The 20,849-nt window shown below is 42.1% G+C and overlaps 1 protein-coding gene across 8 annotated transcripts in view; it reads left to right on the forward strand.

Annotated features, from left to right (window-relative positions):
• Positions 1–20,849, forward strand: part of Mbnl1 (muscleblind like splicing regulator 1) — a 164,877-nt gene that overhangs the window by 33,499 nt on the left and 110,529 nt on the right. For 2 of the 8 annotated variants that reach the window (XM_090337787.1, XM_090337839.1), the window contains exons 1-2: positions 10,517–10,800; positions 11,056–12,027. In XM_090337787.1, the coding sequence (XP_090193913.1) occupies positions 11,854–12,027 (174 nt within the window). In that variant the 5' untranslated portion in view covers positions 10,517–10,800; positions 11,056–11,853. Of the gene's footprint in view, positions 1–10,516; positions 10,801–11,055; positions 12,028–20,849 lie in introns of those variants that run through there. The other 6 variants (XM_090337830.1, XM_090337848.1, XM_090337801.1 and 3 more) reach the window with 4 other exon arrangements.

Here is a 20,849-nt window from a genome sequence, read left to right on the forward strand (position 1 = left end):
AGGGCTGATACAGCCAAGAATATCTGCAGCCTTGGACCCTGGAGTGTTTCAGAAGGTCATTTTGGCATTGGAAGGGGAGCACTGACTCCAAGGGAAGGTCAGACTGGACACCAGGCACGAAGCTAGGCTGAGCCTGGTGCTTGCAGGTTTCAGAGCAGTTGTTCTTTGCAGGACCTGGGTGTCCTAAGCTGTTGTCACCAACTTTGAGTAAGGTCCTCACAGCCGGGTGAGCTTTTCCTGAGTTCTCTTCTGTCTTCTGAAAGTTTGAGTCTTTATCTTCAGTTTTGGCCTGGTAACAGGTGAGCACTTGTGTCTAGAACTTCATGCTGACTTTAGTTGACTATAGCTGCCCCAGTTTCTGAGGATTATGAATGACTTTCTGGGTGTTGGTCATCCTGTAAAGGCCAGGCCTTAGTAAATCTGGGGTGGCACCTGGAATCTACACCGCCTGCCTCAGTAGCTCATTGTGGGAGCCCATGAACTCATGTGGGTCTCAGAACCACAAGTGCTGCTGATCCTATTTGACTTGGTCAGCTAGCAGCTGCTGTATTCTGATTTGCCCTTGCTCTTGAAGAGTGAAGGATGCTCTAGGCTTCATCCTGTGTCACAGAATGCAAACCTGATGTGTGTGGAAAATCAGTAGGAACAGAGTGTGAAATATCAAATATCAAGCTGGCCTGTTCGCTTATCTAGCACTTACCTTCTTTAAGGAACTGTGCAGTCCTTAAGAGTAAAATCTCCGCATGCTCCTCTTCAGCATGGCTTTACTTATAGCTTGTCAGTGTGGTCTCTGAAGTATTAGAAATGCTCACGTGGTGTTAGCTACACCTGTTAAGTCTTAAAAATCCTCTTTCAGGTACTTCTTTTTCATTTTTTATTGTTATTTTTAAGGAGTGGTGCAAAGTGGTTAAAATTTCATTAGGTATGAGGACAATATCACCTCTTTCTTTATCTTGAGAGCTATTAATAGTGGGCAGTGTGCGTGGAGTAAAGTAAGGAGAGAACACTCTCATTTTCTTTTTCTTCCTTTCTTAACTGATCCTTTCCCTTCTTTCCCCCCTCCCCTCCTCTTTCCCCTCCCTCCCTCCTTCTCTCCCTCTCTCCCTCCCTCCTTCTCTCTCTCTCTTCCTTCCTCTCCTTCCTCTCCTTCCTTCCTCTCCTTCCTCTCCTTCCTTCCTTCCTCTCCCTTCCTTCCTTCCCTTCCCTTCCCTTCCCTTTCCTTTCCTTTCCTTCCTTCCTTCCTTCCTTCCTTCCTTCCTTCCTTCCTTCCTTCCTTCCTTCCTTCCTTCCTTCCTTCCTTCCTTCCTTCCTTCCTTCCTTCTTTCTTTCTTTCTTTCTTTCTTTCTTTCTTTCTTTCTTTCTTTCTTTCTTTCTTTCTTTTCCCAGAGCTTATTTGAACTCAGGGCCTCAGCACTGTGCTTGAGCTTTCTCTAAGCTAATGCTCTACTACTTGAGCCACACTACCACTTCTAACTTTTTCTGTGTACCAAGGAATCAAACCCAGGCTTCGTGCACACTCAGCAAGCCCTCTGTCACTAGGCCATACTTCCAGCGCCTCTCTCTGATTTTCCAATAGGATTTTTGCTTGGGCAAAAATCATCCAAGAGTGTGTAGAACCTGTTTTGGATACTTTCACTGAGGAAGACTCATCTATCAGTCAAAAACAGTCAAACGCCATGGTGAGTGGACCTCTGGAAACTATGACCTGGGAAAATAGGACTTTTCCAGAGTTAGTTCTATTGTGTGTTAGCAGGTTGATCATAACTCATACCAGTTGTCAGAAACCATTTCCTATAGTCCATTAGATCTAAACAAGGAAGATGCCAAGATACTCTGAAATACAGTATAAAAAAATTTCTAATCATAAGACATGGTACATTGCCCTAATATAACATGTTACATACTTTTAATCTTAGTGTTTTCATTAATAAAACATACAAGGAATATATATATATAATATCTTCTGACACTCTAAAAACCTAAGTATTACTCAAACTTTCAGCTTTTTATTTTTTTGAAAATAATTGCACAATAAAACATTTGTTTTGGGGTAACAGGAACTGAAAACTGAAGGTACAAGTGTTTTCATTGATTAGCTGCCATTATTGTTTATAAGAGCTGGAAAGATTTTTTACAGAGGGGCTATAGGACTTAAGTTATATTTGCAGGAAAAGAAAGGTATTTCCTGCTTGTTTTGCATGTTCTCATGAGAGAACTTTCCACTATGTAGATTTAGAAATGGATTTCACTCATGCAAGAAAACATGCATCAACAACATTTATTGTTGATGAAAGTACATTTTGATAAGTGTTTTCTTGGAAAAATGTTTGCTTTCCTAGTATAAAGTTGACACATAAACACACTTTATGTCCTGAGAATCTACATAGTTTTATATGTGTATTTGTAGCATTGCTTAAAATAGTGAAAACTCAGCACTAACTTGATGACTATCTTGGTAAAGAAATGACATGGTTAGTAAAAAGTAATCACTTACATTGGCTTCTGTTGACATAGAAAGATTACTAACATGCTTTATGTTCATATCTTATATTGTAGGATGTTAATGTTGTAGTTGGTTGTTATCAAACATCATCTTGAGCCTGGTTTAATATGTGAGCTTCACCAAAGACTTTTTAAGGTATATTGAAGTAAGAATATGAACTATCAATGACACTATTTCATGAGAGAAAAAAAGTGAGAATTGCCATGTGTGGTGGCTCACTCCTGTCATCCTAGCTACTCGGGAAGCTGAGATCTGAGAATCAAGGTTCAAAGCTAGCCTGGGCACAAAAGTTTGTGAAACTCTTATCTCCAGTTAACCATCAGAAAACTGGAAGTGGTGCTGTGGCTCAAGTGGTAGAGCACTATTCCTGAGCTAAAGAGCTCTGGGACAGTACCCAGGCCCAGAGTTCAAGCCCCATGACCAACCAGAAAAAAAAAAGAGGGAGACTTTATTTACAATTAGACAGTAAAAACATTCTTTTTTTTTTTTTTTTTGCCAGTCGTGGGCTTGAGCTCAGGGCTTGAGCACTGTCCTTGGACTTTCTCAAGGGTAGCACTCTACCACTTGAGCCTCAGCACCACTTCCGGCTTTTTGCTATGTATGTGGGGTACCAAGGAATTGAACCCAGGTCTTCATGCATGCTGGGCAAGCACTCTACCACTGGGCCAAACTCCCAGCCCCAGTAAAAGCATTCTTATTTGTAAGTGATCATATGTGAATTTAGGCTTTTTGAAAAGCCAAGTTTGCTAGATTGCTGATCTTATGTTTTATTGTTATTTGGAACAAATCCAGTTGATATTGATCTCTTATGTGTTTGAGACCATGTGTGTAGTAAGATCAGGCATAGAAGTCAGTAGAGACAATGGGTGGGATTATAAGGGTAAAACATAGAACCTATCTATTGGAGTATTTAGAAAGTTTGTAATAAGAAACACAGTAGTAAAAATATAGACTTCTGATTACATGGAAAGAATGTCATTTTATGTTGCGTTATGTATTACGTTAACTCAATCTTAGGGTACATTCAAGTATTTCCATCATTCATTCATTTATTCATTCATCATATAGTGGTTTTCATTGTATTATACACTGGTAACTGTAGGCCTTTAAAAACTGTGTGCAGCATTTTCATGCTTTCCCATAATTATTAATGGCTAAGCAAAATATGGGTAATTTTGAATGGAAGTAAAGCAGTCTAAAATTTTGTGTACTGAATTTACTTTAAACCAGACATTTGAAATTCCAATTGCATCTGTGGAGAACGAGCATGTGCGCTCAGGGTCAGGTGACAGTACTCAAGGCCCTGGCCACAGGGAATGCTTGGGAGGCAGAAGACTTAGTCTGACCCTTACAGAGGCTAACTTGTGCTTCTTTTTCTATGGGTGTGACTGCTAGCATGGAGAATGGAGTGGGTTAGGACAGGCTGGACATTCTGTGTTCATGGTGAGAAGACCTCCTACACACACACACACACACACACACACACACACACACGCACGCACGCACACACGCATGCGCGCGCACACACACACACACACACACACACAGAGGGAATGGTGTGCCCTTGATGGTGAGAACCACCTCCACACACACACACACACACACACACACACACACACACACACACACCACGTATCAGTGCACACAGGATGGTGAACATGACTCCAGAGGAGCAGGCATCCTGGGCATACTTGTTCTCAGCTCCTTTGGGACCAGCTTCACGCTGACTTTGGAGTTGTACAGTTCTGCCTTTAGGAAAGGGATGAATTTCCCACAGTTCTTCTAGCAAGAAGATTATATTTTTATATGTATTTGGTAGTGGTGACTGCAACTTGAGTCATCACCTAGGGGTGTCACTCAGAAGGCAGAGAGAGAGAGACTGCAGATTCAGCCCGAGCTTTGGGCCTTCCTTGCTCTGTTTGTTTGCAGGAGCATAGGCTCCAGGCTGTGGTCTGGGTCATGTGCAGACCCAGGGCCCTGGCAATGCAGCCCATGAAACCATTGTGTTAGGACACATGGCTTCCTGCCAGAGGTTTCTAGCTGGCCAAATGTGCCATTCTCTCTGAAAACTGTCACGATGGTGAGATTCATGTTTTCTGTGATGAGTTTTTAATCATGTAACAGCACTTTTAACCCACTGTAGTCTGTGTTCTGATGTCTATTTATCATTTTGAAATACAAACATGAGCCACCAGTGCTTCACCTCCCAAGTTCACCTTTTCTTTTTGTACCTGTTCTGGGGCTTGACCTCAGGACCTGGACACTTGCCCTGATCTTTATTGCTCAAGGCTAGTGCTCTATCACTGAGCCATAGCTCCACTTGTGGCTTTTTGGTAGTAAATTAGTCTCAGAGACTTTCCTGCCTAGGCTGGCTTTGAACCATTATCCTCAGATCTCAGCCTCCTGAGTAGCCAAGATTACAGGTGTGAGCCATCAGTGCCTGATCAAAATTCACTTTTATTCTTCCTTTGTTCTTGGTTTTAGAAGTACTACATTTTGGATTCAAGGCCTGGAGCTTGCTAGCCAGCTCCAAATTTGATATTTAAGCCATTGTCTTTGGAGAAAGTTTGTTTTTTGTCTTGAATATAAATACCATTTTCAAATAGTTTAGTTAGCTGGTTCTAGAATTTGACTTTTTAACCAATACCCCTTCATTGTCTTTCCAACAACAGGCTACTTGGCGATGAGGAAATTGGGGCTTATAAGGGTCAGGATTGTGAAAGCAGGCTGGAAGAGACCATAGATTCATTCATTGAGTCATTAAACTCAGCCACCCTTTTGCTTGACAGCAGCTTGTCTAGTCTCTGTGTCAGGGTATGATTGAAAGCTATCCTTTCCTTAGCAGTATTTCCAAAATTCAGGCATGGTCCCATTACATTTTGTCAGTATATTTGTGTAGTCATCATTTCCACATTCCTTTAATTAAAGTTCGGTTTCTTTTTACTCATCATGGTGTAGTACTCCGACGTGGCATTCTGATGCAGCTGTTAGAATTGCTTGTGCTACCTACACGAGATGGCGCTGGGTGCCACCAGCAGCCAATCTCCCTCTCCTGGAAATTCTGGTCTCAGCCATGTGTGCAGGAGGGAGGACCAGCTGAAGACGGCATTAACCCATTCAGACCACAAGCTTCGTAGCCGAGTAATAGCCATGTCACTTATCTGGCACTTTAGTGCACAGATAACATAGACTTTCAAGTGGGCTGAACTGGTTGTTTGTGTAGAGCAATCTCTTTTAATGTTTGGGATGAGACCAGCACCACGTTGGTGTATATCAGACTTTGTTTGCTAAATTGCTGTGCTACTAACTGTGGACTTCCTGACATTGGTGATACAAGGACAGATGTTAACAGTTTGGGGCAAGGAGCCCTTTCTCATTACTCAGATTTAGATTGAAATTGGCCATGCTTTCCAGTTAAAGATTAAAAAAAAACAACCCAGTACACAACTTATATCAACATCAAAGGGGCTTGAAAAAGGTCCACAAAATTCTCATCTAAGTATTCTAGGGTGTGACTTGACTGATCTACTTGTATTTGGCTTAGAAAAACTGATATGATTGGTAAACCTGTGAGAGTAAAATCTCAATCAGAGATGCCATCCACTTCTCCAGAACAGAATTTAATTCTCAAACTCTCTAAGCATCTGTTTATTTTCTAATGGCATGTATATGTGAAGCTTAGATAGATGCTTAGGTTCAACTGTCCTGCAGTGGTTGAACTGACTTGCATTAGTGAGTATAAGAATAATTCTAGGCTGAGAGTTTGGCCTAGTGGTAGAGTGCTTGCCTATCATGAACAGAAAAAGTTGGAAGTGGTACTGTGGCTCAACTCAAGTGGTAAGAGCTCTAGCCTTGAGGGAGCCCAAGGAGAGTTCCCAGGCCCTGAGTTCAAGCGTTGGACTGGCAAAAAAAAAAAAAAAAAAAAAAGGAAAAGAAAGATTAATTACCCATGGTTTAATTTTTTTTTGATTTTTATCTTCCTTTACCCTTGTTCTTTTTCTTTGCTTTTAGTATATCAGTTCATTTTCCTCTTCTCTCCTATGTACCTTGAAGAAGAATAATATGGAGATAATTTGTGACCTAACTCAAGAAGAAATAGGGTTTGGTTCGTGTGATGGAATGTGCTTGTTTGTGGAATATGTCCTATAATGCAAGAGGTTGGAATTTTAATTACCCAATCCCTAAATTAGTGGTTGGAACTGGATCAGTGGGTTAGAGAGAGCTTGTTGGTCTAAGAGTTTTAAAAAGTTTGATTCTCCCTGAAGGCCTGCTATTTCACTGAAAACCGTGAAAACCTTGTTTTTGTTCAGGAGAGTTAGCTTAGACTATATTAAAGATTTTATCCCAGAAGGAATTTATCTTTACAGCAGAAATATTTTCTTTGATCATTTTTACTTAAAAGCAAAATTATTTTTCGGAATTCTCACAATCTGGATGTTACACACACTTTTAATAGTGGTCTATATCATTAGAATCAAACCCATTACTGAAGTTGGAGAATTCAGTGTGGGTCCAGATCCTTTGCAACCTTCATTGACGAAAACAATTTTGAAGCTATTAATGTTCTCAGAAATTCCTTTGTTTTCTTTTTGAGTAAATAGAATGTAAAAGAGTAATTTGATAGGTGGTGTGGTGGCTCACTCATGTAATCCTAGATACTCAAGAGGCTGAGGTCTGATGATCGCGGTTCAAAGCCAGCCCAGGCACTGAAGTCCATGAGACTCTTATCTCCAGTTAACCACTAGAAAACCGGAAGTGGCGCTGTGGCTTAAGGAGTAGGGTGGTAGCTGAAGAGCTCAGGGAGAGTGCCCAGGGCCAGAGTTTAAGCCCCACAACCAACAAAAATAAAAAATAAAAATCTGATATCAGCTGTATAGCCTCATCAGTGGTAGAGGGTATGAACTATCCTGTGTCAAGGGCAATAACCTGCATGACTCATTCTGGGTAGACAGGTAGCCACACTGGCTGGGTTCCACTCCAGTTGCTGAGTCAGTTTTGAAGAGTACACTGATGACTTATTATCTATGCTTACATTCTTCACAAATAGCATGATTAACCTGCTAAATTTGTCTGTAACCTCTTCACTTACATCTTTTGGGATACGTAGAAATCCTCTGCTACAGATAAAAAATAGAGCCCAAATACAGTTTTGTAAGCACTTTAGATATTAAATATATTTATATAGTATATACAAATATAAATGTATACATATATATTTGAGTGGAACTAGGCTGTGGTATGGAAGAAAGGAGATTCTAGATATAATTTTTAAAACTATTAGATATTTGTATAAAGGGTTGCAGTACTTCCTGACCATGTTTGCCCCTCTGTTGATCAGACTTCTTCTCCCTCACGCCTCCACACTCGGCAGTAGACATAAACGGGTAGTAGCTTTTAGACAATGTTGGTATCTCAAGTGAGCCACTCACTGTCTCCAATAACATCTGGAGCTTGTCTGTGAGGATTTTGTGTTTGTATTTGAGAACACATGCTTATTTACATGTTTATTGCATATATTAAACATTCTAAAAGCTTCTGTTCTGGACATGGGGGTGGGGACAGTGGAGATAGATGCACCCTGCAGCCAGGGCAGGGTAGAAATAGCCTCCGATGGACACCCTGTGAGGTAGAGTACTGTTCCCCAGTTGCCTAACTATAGAGAAGGCTATAGCTGACTAGCAACTTAAGTGAGGAAAAAGAATTTACTAAGTTGCAGGGGTGAGGAATTAGGTGTCAAGTAGAACAAAAGGGTAGCCTGGAGCAAGCCCAGGAGCTCAGAGCAATGGCTGTGCCAGCCTGTTTGTCTGAGGATGCAGGAGGAGCACCACCCCAGGGGTAAGAAGGGTTGGGTTCAAGGGCAGGAGAGGGGAATGGCACTGGAGGTGAAGCACAGTCTTCCCAGTGGGCTCTTAGGAGAGCACTCTGTGCCGTAGCTGAGTGTTTGTGGTGAGTGTGGAAGCACACAGGTAGGGATTCGGAAGGGAGCCGGAGAAGAGGCAGCTGGTCTTTGAGCCTTGGAGGAAGGCACAGTCAGAGTCAGAGCCAGGTGTTTATGCCAGGGGAAAAAGGGAAGGAGTGAGTCCAGGTAGATGTGGGGGAGCTCAACCACAGGCAAAAGAGGGAGAATGCCAGAGACGAAGAAGAAAGGAGCAGAAAAACTGCTCAAAGGTGGATGCATGAGGAGATCCAGAGAATTCCAGGCCTAGAGGTAAAGGAAGGTTTTGAGTAAGACATATTGTGCCAGTCAATATCATCTGCTGATGGACACTGGAAAAAGGAAACACATGGTGGAGAATGAATTGAGATGACTATGAGTTAGACAGGTTGCTGTGTGGAAGAAAGAGATTGCTGTTGGAGGCCAGGGAGATCGTGGGTGCTGGGCCCGAGTGACTCCACACACACTTGGTGGAGGCAGAGGTCCTCCGCTGCCCATGTGTGCTTTCCGGCATGTGTGAGTGCGTTCATATGTAGCTGGTATGGTGGTGTTTATGTGTACATTTTTGTACATAGAGGTCATCCCAGGCCTCACGTTGCAGAACATCATTTAATGGACCAGTGCTTTGAGGGTTATGTTTCTCTTCTCTGTGCTAGGTAGTGATGTTGCTCCGTTGAACAGTGTTCTTTCTGCCCATAGGGCATGCAGCCTGGAGGGTCAGACATGTAAGGAAACAAAACACTGCCAGACACAGGGTGCAGGGCCATTTAGAAGAGGTGACGCAAACACTGAAGTAGACAGGGTACAGGGAAGCAGCACCCTGAAGCTTTTAGGAGGAAGTGGCTTCTTAACTGGTGTTAAAGACTGTGGATGGTGGCTGATGAGGCACTGAGGTTTTTGGCTGGAAGGACTGAAGAGATTAGTGATCAAGAATATGGTACTGGTGGAGCTGTGACAATGTCAGAAAGTTCTAGGTGCAGAGCAAATAATTGGGAGGGTGGACGTGCCTGAGAGTTTGTTTCCATACGTGTAAACATTAGGGACCCAAACCCTTTACTGGAAACAGCCTTACTGTGAGCACTGGGAAGAGTTAGGTCTGGCCTCACGGGCTAGAGTCCACTTAGAGCAGTTGACAAATAGTGCTAAGGATGATAGTTCTCCTCTTAGATAAGTTTGAATTCCACTAGGCATTTGTTTTCTAATGGGTAATGGTCATAATCTGTGTACTGCTGTTCACAGCTATCAATGTGCTGGCTCCATCCAGCCATTTGGCCCATAAAGACCACGTACCCTTGAACGCTGGCTGTGTTTTCTGGCCCCTACTCTGTGGAACAGGAAACTTAGAAACTTGGTTTCTAGAACTGTTCTCTTCATTGGCCACGTTAAAAAGGAAAAACAAAATGCTTTAAGTGGTAAACTCTTGGAGGACTGAAAGAGAAAGTAAGGGGTATTGCAGGAGACAAGCAGGCTGGGGTGGGGGGCAGGGGGCTGATGGAGGGGTCCCCAGCTAAGGGCTTCCAAGGCTGGGGCCCACAGGCTGGGCCAGAGCCCTGTCTGCCAGCAGTCTGGTTTGGGATTGTTCTTTCCAAGGACATCTACTTCCAAGTCAGATTGCTCACTTCATAGTTCACGTTTCTGCCGTAGAGCTACTTTCTCTCAAGGTTGACTTCATCACAGCCTGACACACTGACAGCACTGCTCTCCTTATTTTGCCCACATGACCTCAGCTTCTGCTTTAAAAACGTTGGAATAAAGGGTGCTTTTGTTCATATCTTGCCTGCCTGTGATGTATTGACAAAGTGTCTGCTGGCTGAATGGAATAGTTTTACAGTGCGAGGTTGCTGCTTTCCGTGGAGGGGCAGGCAGCTTGGGAGGAAGTGAACTGGATAGGTCAGGAGAACGTACCATTCTCGAGCACCCCTGTGTCTTTTATTCACGTGTCAGGACAGGAGCTGGCTGTTCTCTCTGTCCCCGCCCAGAGCCACAGGGAAGGGAGACAGCCTGCAAGTCGGCTGCAGTTTTCAGCCCTGCTTTTTATTTCCTGGGCTGGGACTTGTGTTGGGAACTAACGGACATGGTTTAGTCCACTAACTGCATGTTGGGTAAATTCAAAACCCACATGCTCGTCCTCTTGCAGTGGAATAAGTCACATCTGATGGACATTTTCTGTGCTTATGGCATAGTAATGAATGTCTGACAGGCACGACCTTTCATAAGACAGCCCACACTATTGGCTTTCTGCCCAGAATATTGCTGCAACGCTCTCTGTGATTGGTTATCTCTGAATCATGCATTGCTTCACTAGGGGAAACGGCCCCTTTCCTTAATAAATCTACGATGGCTGGCTGCAATATGCCACACTGTAAGTACTCTGTGTGTGTGTGTGTGTGTGTGTGTGTGTGTGTGTGTGTGTGTGTGTGTGTGGCGAGAATGAGAAGGGGAGAGAGAGGAAGAGAGGAGGGGAGGGTGAGCGAGCTGCAATATGCTCACTAAGTATTGTGAGCCAGTGAGCCAGCTAGGCTGACTTTGAGTGTGACTCGTTCGTGTCACATGGCGTGGTTGTGATACTATGGGGTATGAAGTGCTGCTTAGTAAATCCTGTCTCTCTTTTCTACAGGTTGGTACTAGAAGTGCCTTTCCTGACGTCTCTGCTGCTTGGAGCCGCTTCTAGAGCAGCCTCTGCTTTTGCCTTGCTCGCTACCAGCTGGACGGGTCGACAGCCATCTCCCTCCACCCCCGCCCAGACACCCCATTTCTACCTAGAACCAAGAGAAACGCTCTGAGTAGCTGCCATTGCCCTAGGCTGCTTTAGTTTTAAAAGAAAAGTTTGCTGAAAGAGTAAGATATCTTCTGCCAGGAAAATCAAGGAGGAGGAAAACAAATCATTTTCTCAATTTCGCTCTAAACTGCTGCATCTGTCTATGCCAAACTAATCAATAGCGATTGCACCACCAAACTCCATTGCAAATTCAGCCGTGACGAGATTTCCGTTCAGACAGCTTTGCTGAAGGCAGCTTGGAAATTCGGTGTCAAAGGGTCTGCCACGTTTTCATGCTTGCATTTTGGGTTCCAAATTGGCACTGGGAAGGGTTTACGGAGAGCCCAAGCCTGAGGCCAGGCCTTGCTATTAAACACTCGTCTACTTTCACTCGTAGAAGTTCTCAAGCCTCTCGGAAGGAACAGTTTCATGCTGTAAATTTCTAGTGAGCGGCCTTGCCTCTGGTGGTGGCAACACAATTTTCCATGTACTTTTAAAGCAGAGAGTGGGGCAAAAGTATTTTGGAGAGTACATTTTCATCATCATTTTACAGTTATATTGGATTTTTTTGGTGGTTATTGCTGTTTTTTTTGGGGGGGGCATAGGGTTGGATTTGTTGGTTTCACTGAAAAATTTAACTACCTGTAACATCTAAACATGGCTGTTAGTGTCACACCAATCCGGGACACAAAATGGCTAACACTGGAAGTATGTAGAGAGTTTCAAAGGGGGACTTGCTCACGGCCAGACACGGAATGTAAATTTGCACATCCTTCGAAAAGCTGCCAAGTTGAAAATGGACGTGTAATCGCCTGCTTTGATTCATTGAAAGTGAGTAAAATATTTTATTTTTTAAGGACTTATAATAACAATAATAGGGGATATGGAACTATTCGTGTGAGTTTGACATTGAAGATTGCATGTTAATGGCTTAGTTTTACAGTGTGTTTATGTTGATAATTTTGGGCTGTCTGAGAAGGAAAAGAAACAATCTGGCTAGAATTTAAGAATAACGTCCCTTAACTCCACGATTTGGCCTAGAGCAGAAACTGTTGGTGAACTCTCCATTTAGTTTAGGAATAGCAAAGTCAGTGTCCTTGTTTGAGAGTGGGGTAATGTGTGTGTGTTGTATGTGTGTGTGTATGTGTATGTATGTGTGTGTGTTTACCATATGCATATACCTATGTATATATACATATATATATATCACATGTAAGTTCATGGCAGCGGCTGAAAGAGGATGATTTGTTTCTATTTGTTAATAAAGGTGTTGTACCATTTTAAAGAATAGTGGCACTTAAGTTGGCTAGTCTTGAGTAGACCTTTTACCTGTTTTAAATATTTTGGATTTTCTTTTTATTTTGTGGGCATTTTATGTGAGTGATGAATAACCAAGATAGAGCTCTGAACTTTTGCTTTCCTGCCCTGGTTTAAGCCAAACTGTATTCAGCGGGAATTTTATTAATAAGTAGAAACTCTCAAGTACAATTATGCATTGGAGTTTCCTGTTTTGTGTGAGGAAATAGTTACTTTTTTGTTAGATCCTGCTTAAATTTTATTTGTAATAGTCTCAGGCAGAAGTGTTTAATATCAGATTTTGTGGTACTAAAATATTTACTGAAGCCTTCCTTGATACTTAAGATATCATTGGATTTGAAATCCAGGTATTGAGTTTGAAAATGAGTCTTTTTAACAAGCAGCAAACATGCCTTGTTTTGACATAGAAGGTTAAAGCCAGAGATGTATTTTAGGACAACTTCACCCAAGTTGAGCTCACCAAATTGCTTTGGAATGCCTGTGCTCCAGGTTAGTTTTTTGGACTTTAAAGCTGAAATGTTTAGAGAAGAGAAAGTATGGAAGGTCCATTTTGTCTTACAGAATAAGAGCCAAGCCCATGCTATACCAGTAAGGCTTTCTCAGACAACACCCAACTAGTGCTACAAGTCAACCATTTCCACCAGTGTTTTTCCTGGTTCACCACACTGGGTTGGTTGCCTTGCCAAAGTTTTGTGAAAAAAAAATCCAAGGATATTTTTATAGTTAGATAAGAAGCAGGCACTGACCGTGGATGTATTGTAAGATGTTAGGTTGTTTCTCATGAAATAGCCCTAAAATCCATGAGGAGAAGTGGCAGACCCCATGGGCCTTCTCCGTCCTTTGGCAGCCATGGAGGACTGGCCTGTGTTCTGCCGTTACTACATTCCCCCGTGCCTATGCATGCTTCATTAGAGATGGGCACCTATCACACAAGGGGCAAGGCCTAATGGTTCTTGTCTGTAACCAGCTGTGTCTGTCCAGAAGTAAACCTGTTTTGACCCAAATCCAATTTGTACTCCTCTTGAGAGTGTGCAGGGTGGGCGCGCGTGGCTGGGGAGTGGAGCCTCTGAGGAAAGCCTGCCCCTCACCCTGTAAAACGTTAACATTCAGTTGCTATTTTCCATCACCAAATATTTTTTTAGTTGCTGCTCACTTGTGGCCACAGGACAGTTCCCCTTTCAGCCCGGCAGCATTGCTTAATGACAGGCCATGTGGTTAAGAAATCCAGCCGCCTCATCCAGGAGGTTTTTAACTCAGAAATAATGTCAAGATTGTAAAGTTATTTATGAAATGAGTTCCTTTAGAGCAGCTCACAGTGCAGACTTTGTCCATTTTCTTTGACTTCCCAAGAAAAACTGATATTTATAGTGTGTAAAGCTTGGTCAAATATATTGGGGTTTGAATAAGAGGAAAAAATAAACACAGGTTAATTTATTTATAATGGAGTTTTGTACCCTGAACAATAGCTCCTTAAATGTTAGCAAAGTAACCATGTTGAGAATTAATGGAAACAATTTTGAAAATGTGATTAAATTTATTTATGTAATTTACATTTCAAAACCCAGGATTCATAATATAACTGATGCATTATGTGATTCTTTCTACAGTATTTAGACTTTTGCCTTTTTGATAGTAGTCTTCCTGTGTTCTTCTGTGTAGCTGAAAAAGATCAGAAACATATTTTAAACAGTTAAAGTAATTGCATGACTCATGCTTGAAGTTCTGAAATTTGGAGTGATCTGGGGCTTCTCTGCCAGTAACTGCTGCATTGTCTCAGGAGAGTAAACGGAAGGAATTTAGAAAAGTTGCAAATATCCTGACTTCTTTAATGAAATATGTCCTATGCCTCACTAAAACTTGCAGCCCAGTGTTCTTGGAGGTCTTGAGCCATGAGATGGAGGTAGCTGGTGTAGTTTTCTATTTTTAGAAAGTTAGAAAAGCAGAGCAGTCAGTCTGAGCAGGGCGGTGGAGTATGGCCGGGCAGCCATGCTTCAGACCTTGGCTGTGTCCCAGGCGGCCTGTGTTTGCAGAGGAGATTTCTAGTTGGGGATGGGGAGGGGGTTTGCTTCAGTAGGAAAACACAAGTTAAATGGTACGGAAGTATTTATTTATCTAAGAGAGATCAGTAGACTATTACTAAAGATAATAGAAAATTAGCTGAGAGTGTTTTTGTTGCACATGGAGATTTTAAGGTTTTAAAAAAACAGGTTCTAGCTACTCAGGAGGCTGAGACCTGAAGATCACAGTTCAAAGCCAGCCCGGGCACTAAAGATCCTGAGACTCTTATCTCCAATTAACCACTTAGACAAACCGGAAGTGGTGCTGTGGCTTACGGAATAGGGCAGTAGCCTTGAGCTGAAGAGCTCAGGGCCAGCCCCCAGGCCCAAAGTTCAAGCCCCAGGACTGACCCCACCCCCCCAAAAAAAGGAACAGGTTAAATGTATGACAGGAAAACATGTAATTCTATATCACAATAAAACATTGCTGAGTAATCTGTGAATGAGTGTATGGTCAGAATATATATTAGGTATTTCAGAATTAAATGACCATAAGAGCTAAGTCCAACAATGGGTAAACCACATAACCTGAACAATATTTAACCACTGAACTTTAATTTTGCTTTTACACTTTCAGTTTTATTTTGCAATCGTCTAAGAGTGTATTTCATCAGAGACTTTTAAGTACTTACCAACTATAGATGTGGCTGTATTGTCTACTTCAGAAATTCAGAATGCTTGAGAAGGTGCATTATTTTCTACTGAGGACAACTTTTTCTCTTATGGTTTATGAGATACCAAAAATTAAAGGAAACATTTTAACCATGGAGCCACCACCAGAAGGATGCTGTTTTATTATAGTTCAGAAATATTTCAGCAGTAGTTAATGACAGGCAGCCTATTTTCTACAGTCATGATCTCTCAGTTTCTAAATTTAAAAAGTTTGTGTCAAGAGAGCTAGCCTACAGGATACAGTTAAGTATGAGTCTGTGCCGTTCACATTAAGTGAGCTTTCACTGAGGATCAACAGACACATGCTTAGCAGAAATAGATGGTATGTTCACCAAATTTTTCTTCAAGCATCGAGGCCATCTTGCAGATGCTGAGGTGAGGGAAAACACAAGCCTTATGTTTACTAGTTGTTTTCAGAACACTGGTAAAACCTTTGGAAACTCTAGCCTCCTATTCTCTTATCAGATCAACAGTTTAAAGAGAATGGAACTTTCTTTCACCATGGTTTGTGTTTAGGTATATTTAGCTCTGCTAATGAGATTTATCGTAGGCATATCAGAGATCAGATTCTACTGAGGCCTGGGCTAGAACCAAGATCCCAGCGTGGACACAGGACCGGAGCAGAAGAATAAAGTGGGAGGTCTGGGAACTATAGGACAGTGGGTAAAAGAGCCATCCTCGCTGAGCAGTAAGGCTGGGGGGAGATTCAGGCAGGAGAAATCACATGAATAAATACACAAAAAGTGAAGAGATTCAAGGTTAGAGGATGGTCATGTGGAGATGGGGTAGCATAGATCCAGTGCATACCCCTAGTTGATAGTGGGTTCTTAAAGACTTCCCGCTCTCTGCAGGGTGGCTGCAGCTTCTGTTGGCACTCTTCTTTCTAGTCCACTGGCACATTCTTACATTTTCAAAAGAACGAAAACTCAAACTCCTGATAAAATGTTTTGCACACATAGCAGGCCAGAAACCAATTTTAAACTAAGATTATTTTAGCAGGGTCTCCTGCTTAGAGTCCTGTTATCATTGTTTATAGTGGATTCTTTCCTGGTATTAGAACTTCTTTTTTTTTTTTTTTGCCAGCTCAGGGCCTGAGTACTGTCCTTGGACTTTCTCAAGGCTAGATCTCTACCACTTGAGTCTCAGCAACACTTCCAGTTTTTTTTTTTTATGTATGTGGTACTGAGGATTCGAACCCAGGTCTTCGTGCATGCTAGGCAAGCACTCTACCACTAGACCAAATTCCCAGCCCCATTCTTCAGTAGGCTTATTACGTCACCTTCCACGGGTCTACTGATGCCATTAGCAATGCATGTGCCATGCTGATTGACACGCAGCTCCATGTTCTCACCATGACCACTGTGTGTGTCATGCTGACAGGTGACACATAGCTCGGTGTGAGGAGCCATGAGGCACGTCAAGCTTACCTTGTATTCCTTCAGCAGAAAACATTACAGCTTTGTGGAATTCTTGATGAATATGCTACAGTGTTTTTCCAGTTGATATGAACTTTTGTTTAGAGAAAGTTCCCATGATACGATGGTGGCTGTTAAACAACAATAAGTAGTGTCTATTGGGGTTCATTTGCCTGTGGGTATTCTTTACGTCTTTTAGGGGAATACACATATGAGTGCTCGCTCGCTCGCTCTCTCTCTCTCTCTCTCTCTCTCTCTCATGGCAGTAGTGGCGCTTGAACTCAGGGCCTTGAAGTACTTGGTAGGCAAATACTCTGCCACTTGAGTCATACCTTGGTGCTATTTTAGCTATAATTATTGTTAAGATAGGGTATATGTCTTTAATCTCTACAGGTGTTTCCTCACCGAACTGATAAAAGTAGCATATAACACAACACTCTGCTGGGGTTTTTTCCATATATTTTTTTATTGTAATTAATAGAAGGGTTACATTATGTTCACCAGATAGAAGGTGCATTGCTTCACAAACATTGATGATGTCCTTTGTCATGTCTTGTTCCCCATTTCCCTCCCCCCACCCCTGTTTTTTTTTTTTTTTTTTTTTTTTTGAGATGTGGTCTTTTGAACTTGCTCTGGCTGACCAGTGAACACAGGCTAGCCTTGAGGCCTTGAGTTGGGACCTCTCATCTTTGCCTCCTAGATCAAGGAATAAATATTTTTAAGATACAGAACAGACAAAATTCAAAGCATGTTCTGAATTGGTCTGTGTAAGGCACTAATTTTTAGAACTATCTTGTTTCCATTCATGAGATTTTGGTACCCTGTTTTCTTTTAAAATTTTCTTTGTGTGTGAATGTGACAGAAAGGTAGTTAGGCTCAAGGTAATGTGATACTTAAACTATTAGGTTCAAAGTGTAGTCCTAAGTCATACATCTAGAACTATTCCAATTCAATTTCTAACTGAAATCCAACCACAGGTTGCTACTCACTTACAATAGTGGGGTGAGCAGGCGTGCTGAGGAGTGAGAAAACTTAGGCCCACCAGGGACTCCCAGGGCCCTGGTTTGGGAGGCTCTGTCTTTTTCCTGCCAAAGATAAGTAGAGGATTTTAACTGTCAACGTCACTAATCCGTTACCTTTCATGCTGAGCAATGTCTCTGCCTTCCCATAGGCTTAAACAAAGCTTCTTACTTTCTAACAAAACGATCATATTGAAGGAATTCAGAGCATTTTTCTTTTTCTTTAATTTTTTTAACTTTAGCCCAATATATTCTGTGCTTTTAGATAGGTGAATATTTTTTCATGTTAATACTTAGGACATGACAACCAGTAGAAGCAGAGAGAAATGGAAGAGCTCTGCCTTCATCTAATGATAGATAATATCATGGGGAAAGGAAACATACTTGGGAAGGTTTGACAGAAATAATTGTGTGAAGAATACATTGTTAGGAAAGTCATTTTCTTTCTCTGTTTCTCTCTCTCTCTCTCTCTCTCTCTCTCTCTCTCTCTCTCTCTCTCTCTCTCTCTCTCTCTCTCTCTCTCTGTCTCCTTCCTTCCTTCCTTCCTTCCTTCCTTCCTTCCTTCCTTCCTTCCTTCCTTCCTTCCTTCCTTCCTTCCTTCCTTCCCAATCCTGGTGCTTTAACCCAGGGCCTGGGCACTATCCCTTAGCTTCTTTTGCTTACGGCTAGCACTCTACCACTTGAGCCACAGTGCCACTTCTGGCCTTTTCTGTTTATGTGGTACTGAGGAATCAAACCCAGGGCATTGTGCATGCTAGGCAAGCACTCTATCACTAGGTCATATTTCCAACCCCAGAAAATAATTTTCCTGAAATCACTGAAAATAACATTAATTCTCATAAGATCTCTTATTCTGATACTTAGTTATAATATGTTAAATTATCAATTTTTATTATGCTGTTTAAACTGATAAAAATCTAGAATTAGAGTATATATATTTGTTATCATGTATATATTGATATATAGCTGATAATTGAATATGTGTATATCTATATGTGTATATGTATATATGCATAATATATAGGGTTTTTTGGTGCTTGTTCTGGGGCTTGAACTCAGGGCCTAAGTGCTGTCCCTGAGCTTTTTTTGCTCCATGCTAACACTTCATTGCTGCACCACAGTTCAGCTTTCAGCTTTTTTGGTGGTTTACTAAAGATAAAAGCCTCGTGGACTTTCTTCCTGGACTGGCTTCACACCACAATTCTCAGACATCAACCTCCTAAGTAGGTATGATTGTAGGTGTGAGCTGCCAGGGCATCAAAGGGACATTATATTTCTTACATAAATGTCATCAAGTGAACATCTGGTTAGATAGAGCACAGTGTCTACTCCTTTGACTCATTTTTTATTTTTACTTTGCAATAAAACTTGCTTTCTTGTTAAAGATAAACTTCCTGTCTAGAAGGGGATGTGCTTTGAAAATTACTGACAGTTACTAAACTGTCACCTTATGTATTGTAATTTGGTTGCCACATTGCCTCTTAGGTATCTTTGTATGCTATTCACCTCTAGCCTGAATTCTTACTTTGTTTTCTCTGAGATCTTTCCAGCTTTTTAACTTTCTGAAGAAGCAGAAGTAGAAATGAGAGTAGCCACAGGATCTTTGTGACATAAAAAGCAAGTTGTAACCTGTTTTTAAAGCAGTCATATTATACTCAAGGTATAAATATGAAAATATATATGTACTGTTATACAAAGATATTGAAACTATTTTTTTTTTGCCAATCCTGGGCCTTAAACTCAGGGCTTGAGCACTGTCCTTGGGCTTTCTCAAGGCTAGAGGTCTATCACCTGAGCCATAGCACCACTTCTGCTTTTTTTCTATGTATGTGATACCGAGGAATCGAACCTGAGTCTTCGTGTATGCGAGGCAAGCATTCTACCACTAGGCCAAACTCCCGGCCCTGAAACTATTTTTTATAAGAGTAAAACCCAAACTACCTGTGGTGGGCTGGGGTCCACTAACCAGCTAACCACAAAGGAAAAGTGATGGTGGGCATGCATGTAAGACAAGGGGACTAAATTTCTCCCCAGGCTGTCTCCATGCTGAGGAGCTTGCCAGTAGATGTGTGGGTCTCCTGAAGCCACGCGCTCCTTCCCTTTCTCTCTCTCTCTCTCTCTCTCTCTCTCTCTCTCTCTCTCTCTCTCTCTCTCTCTCTCTCTCTCTCTCTCTCTCTCTCTCTCTCAAATATTGCCAACCTAAAATAAACAAACAGTATTCTTTATTAACTTGCTATTCCATTCTCTTTGAGTTCATAGCTCCATTTCATTTACTCTTTATACTTTTCTGAAGTGTCTCTTGAAAGCCATTCTCTCCTTTTCCCTAGCAGGTCTCACTTTGGAGGGCTCAGAGTGGCAGTGAGGTGTGTCTCCCAGATATCCCTGGAGGCCAACACCAGCCAGCAAAAGGCCATAATGAACAGCTGGTGACACTAAGAGGACTTAGCTGAAAGGGTGCTGATAGGCTCAGGTGGTTCTTTTCTCTGTGCTTCCTCCCCTGCTTCCTGGAATAGCTGGGCATGCAGTTGCCTTCTTAGGTTTGAAGAAACCTACATATGAAAACAAGTGTGCCTCATGAGCTAGGGACAAAGGAACCTGAGTTCTCAAGAATAGAGTCACTCAGCAAACCTAGAAAAACCCAAAAAAAGAAACCTCTGATTAGTTTAGGCTAAGTTGCTAGGGAATGGGAACGAACCTCCATGCCTCTGTGTAGAGAAGCAAAGCTAGACCACTTCAGGGTGACTCTGGTGAGAAATGTAAAGAGCCGCTCTGAGATGATGTAATAACTTCTGGGAGCTTTCACAGGTTGGTCTTTTTTGGTAATATTCTCCAGTACAGTGGCTGGGCTGGCATTGCTCCCATCTCACAGAGGCAGGAAATGGCTCAGTCTGGCTGGCCACATGGGCTGGCAGCCTGGTGGGGCCTCATCTCACAGCGTGTGTTCTTTATAACCTCATCACAGGATACTGCTCTCATTTGCATCTCCGCACACTGAAGGTTGGGAGCCCTGTAGCCATACTAAAGGATGGAAGTGAATGCCCAGGACAGATGTGCAGTACAGGGTGGACAACAGGAAGTTCTTCTTGTGTACATTTGCAGACAAGTCACCAGGGCAGGATCACCACACTGACCTCAAAGATGACCTGTCCTGAAGCAGACAGAAGTAGAGAGGT

Source organism: Megascapheus bottae, chromosome 1 (assembly GCF_031878675.1).
Source record: "Megascapheus bottae isolate mThoBot1 chromosome 1, mThoBot2.hap1, whole genome shotgun sequence".
NCBI lineage: Eukaryota > Metazoa > Chordata > Mammalia > Rodentia > Geomyidae > Megascapheus > Megascapheus bottae.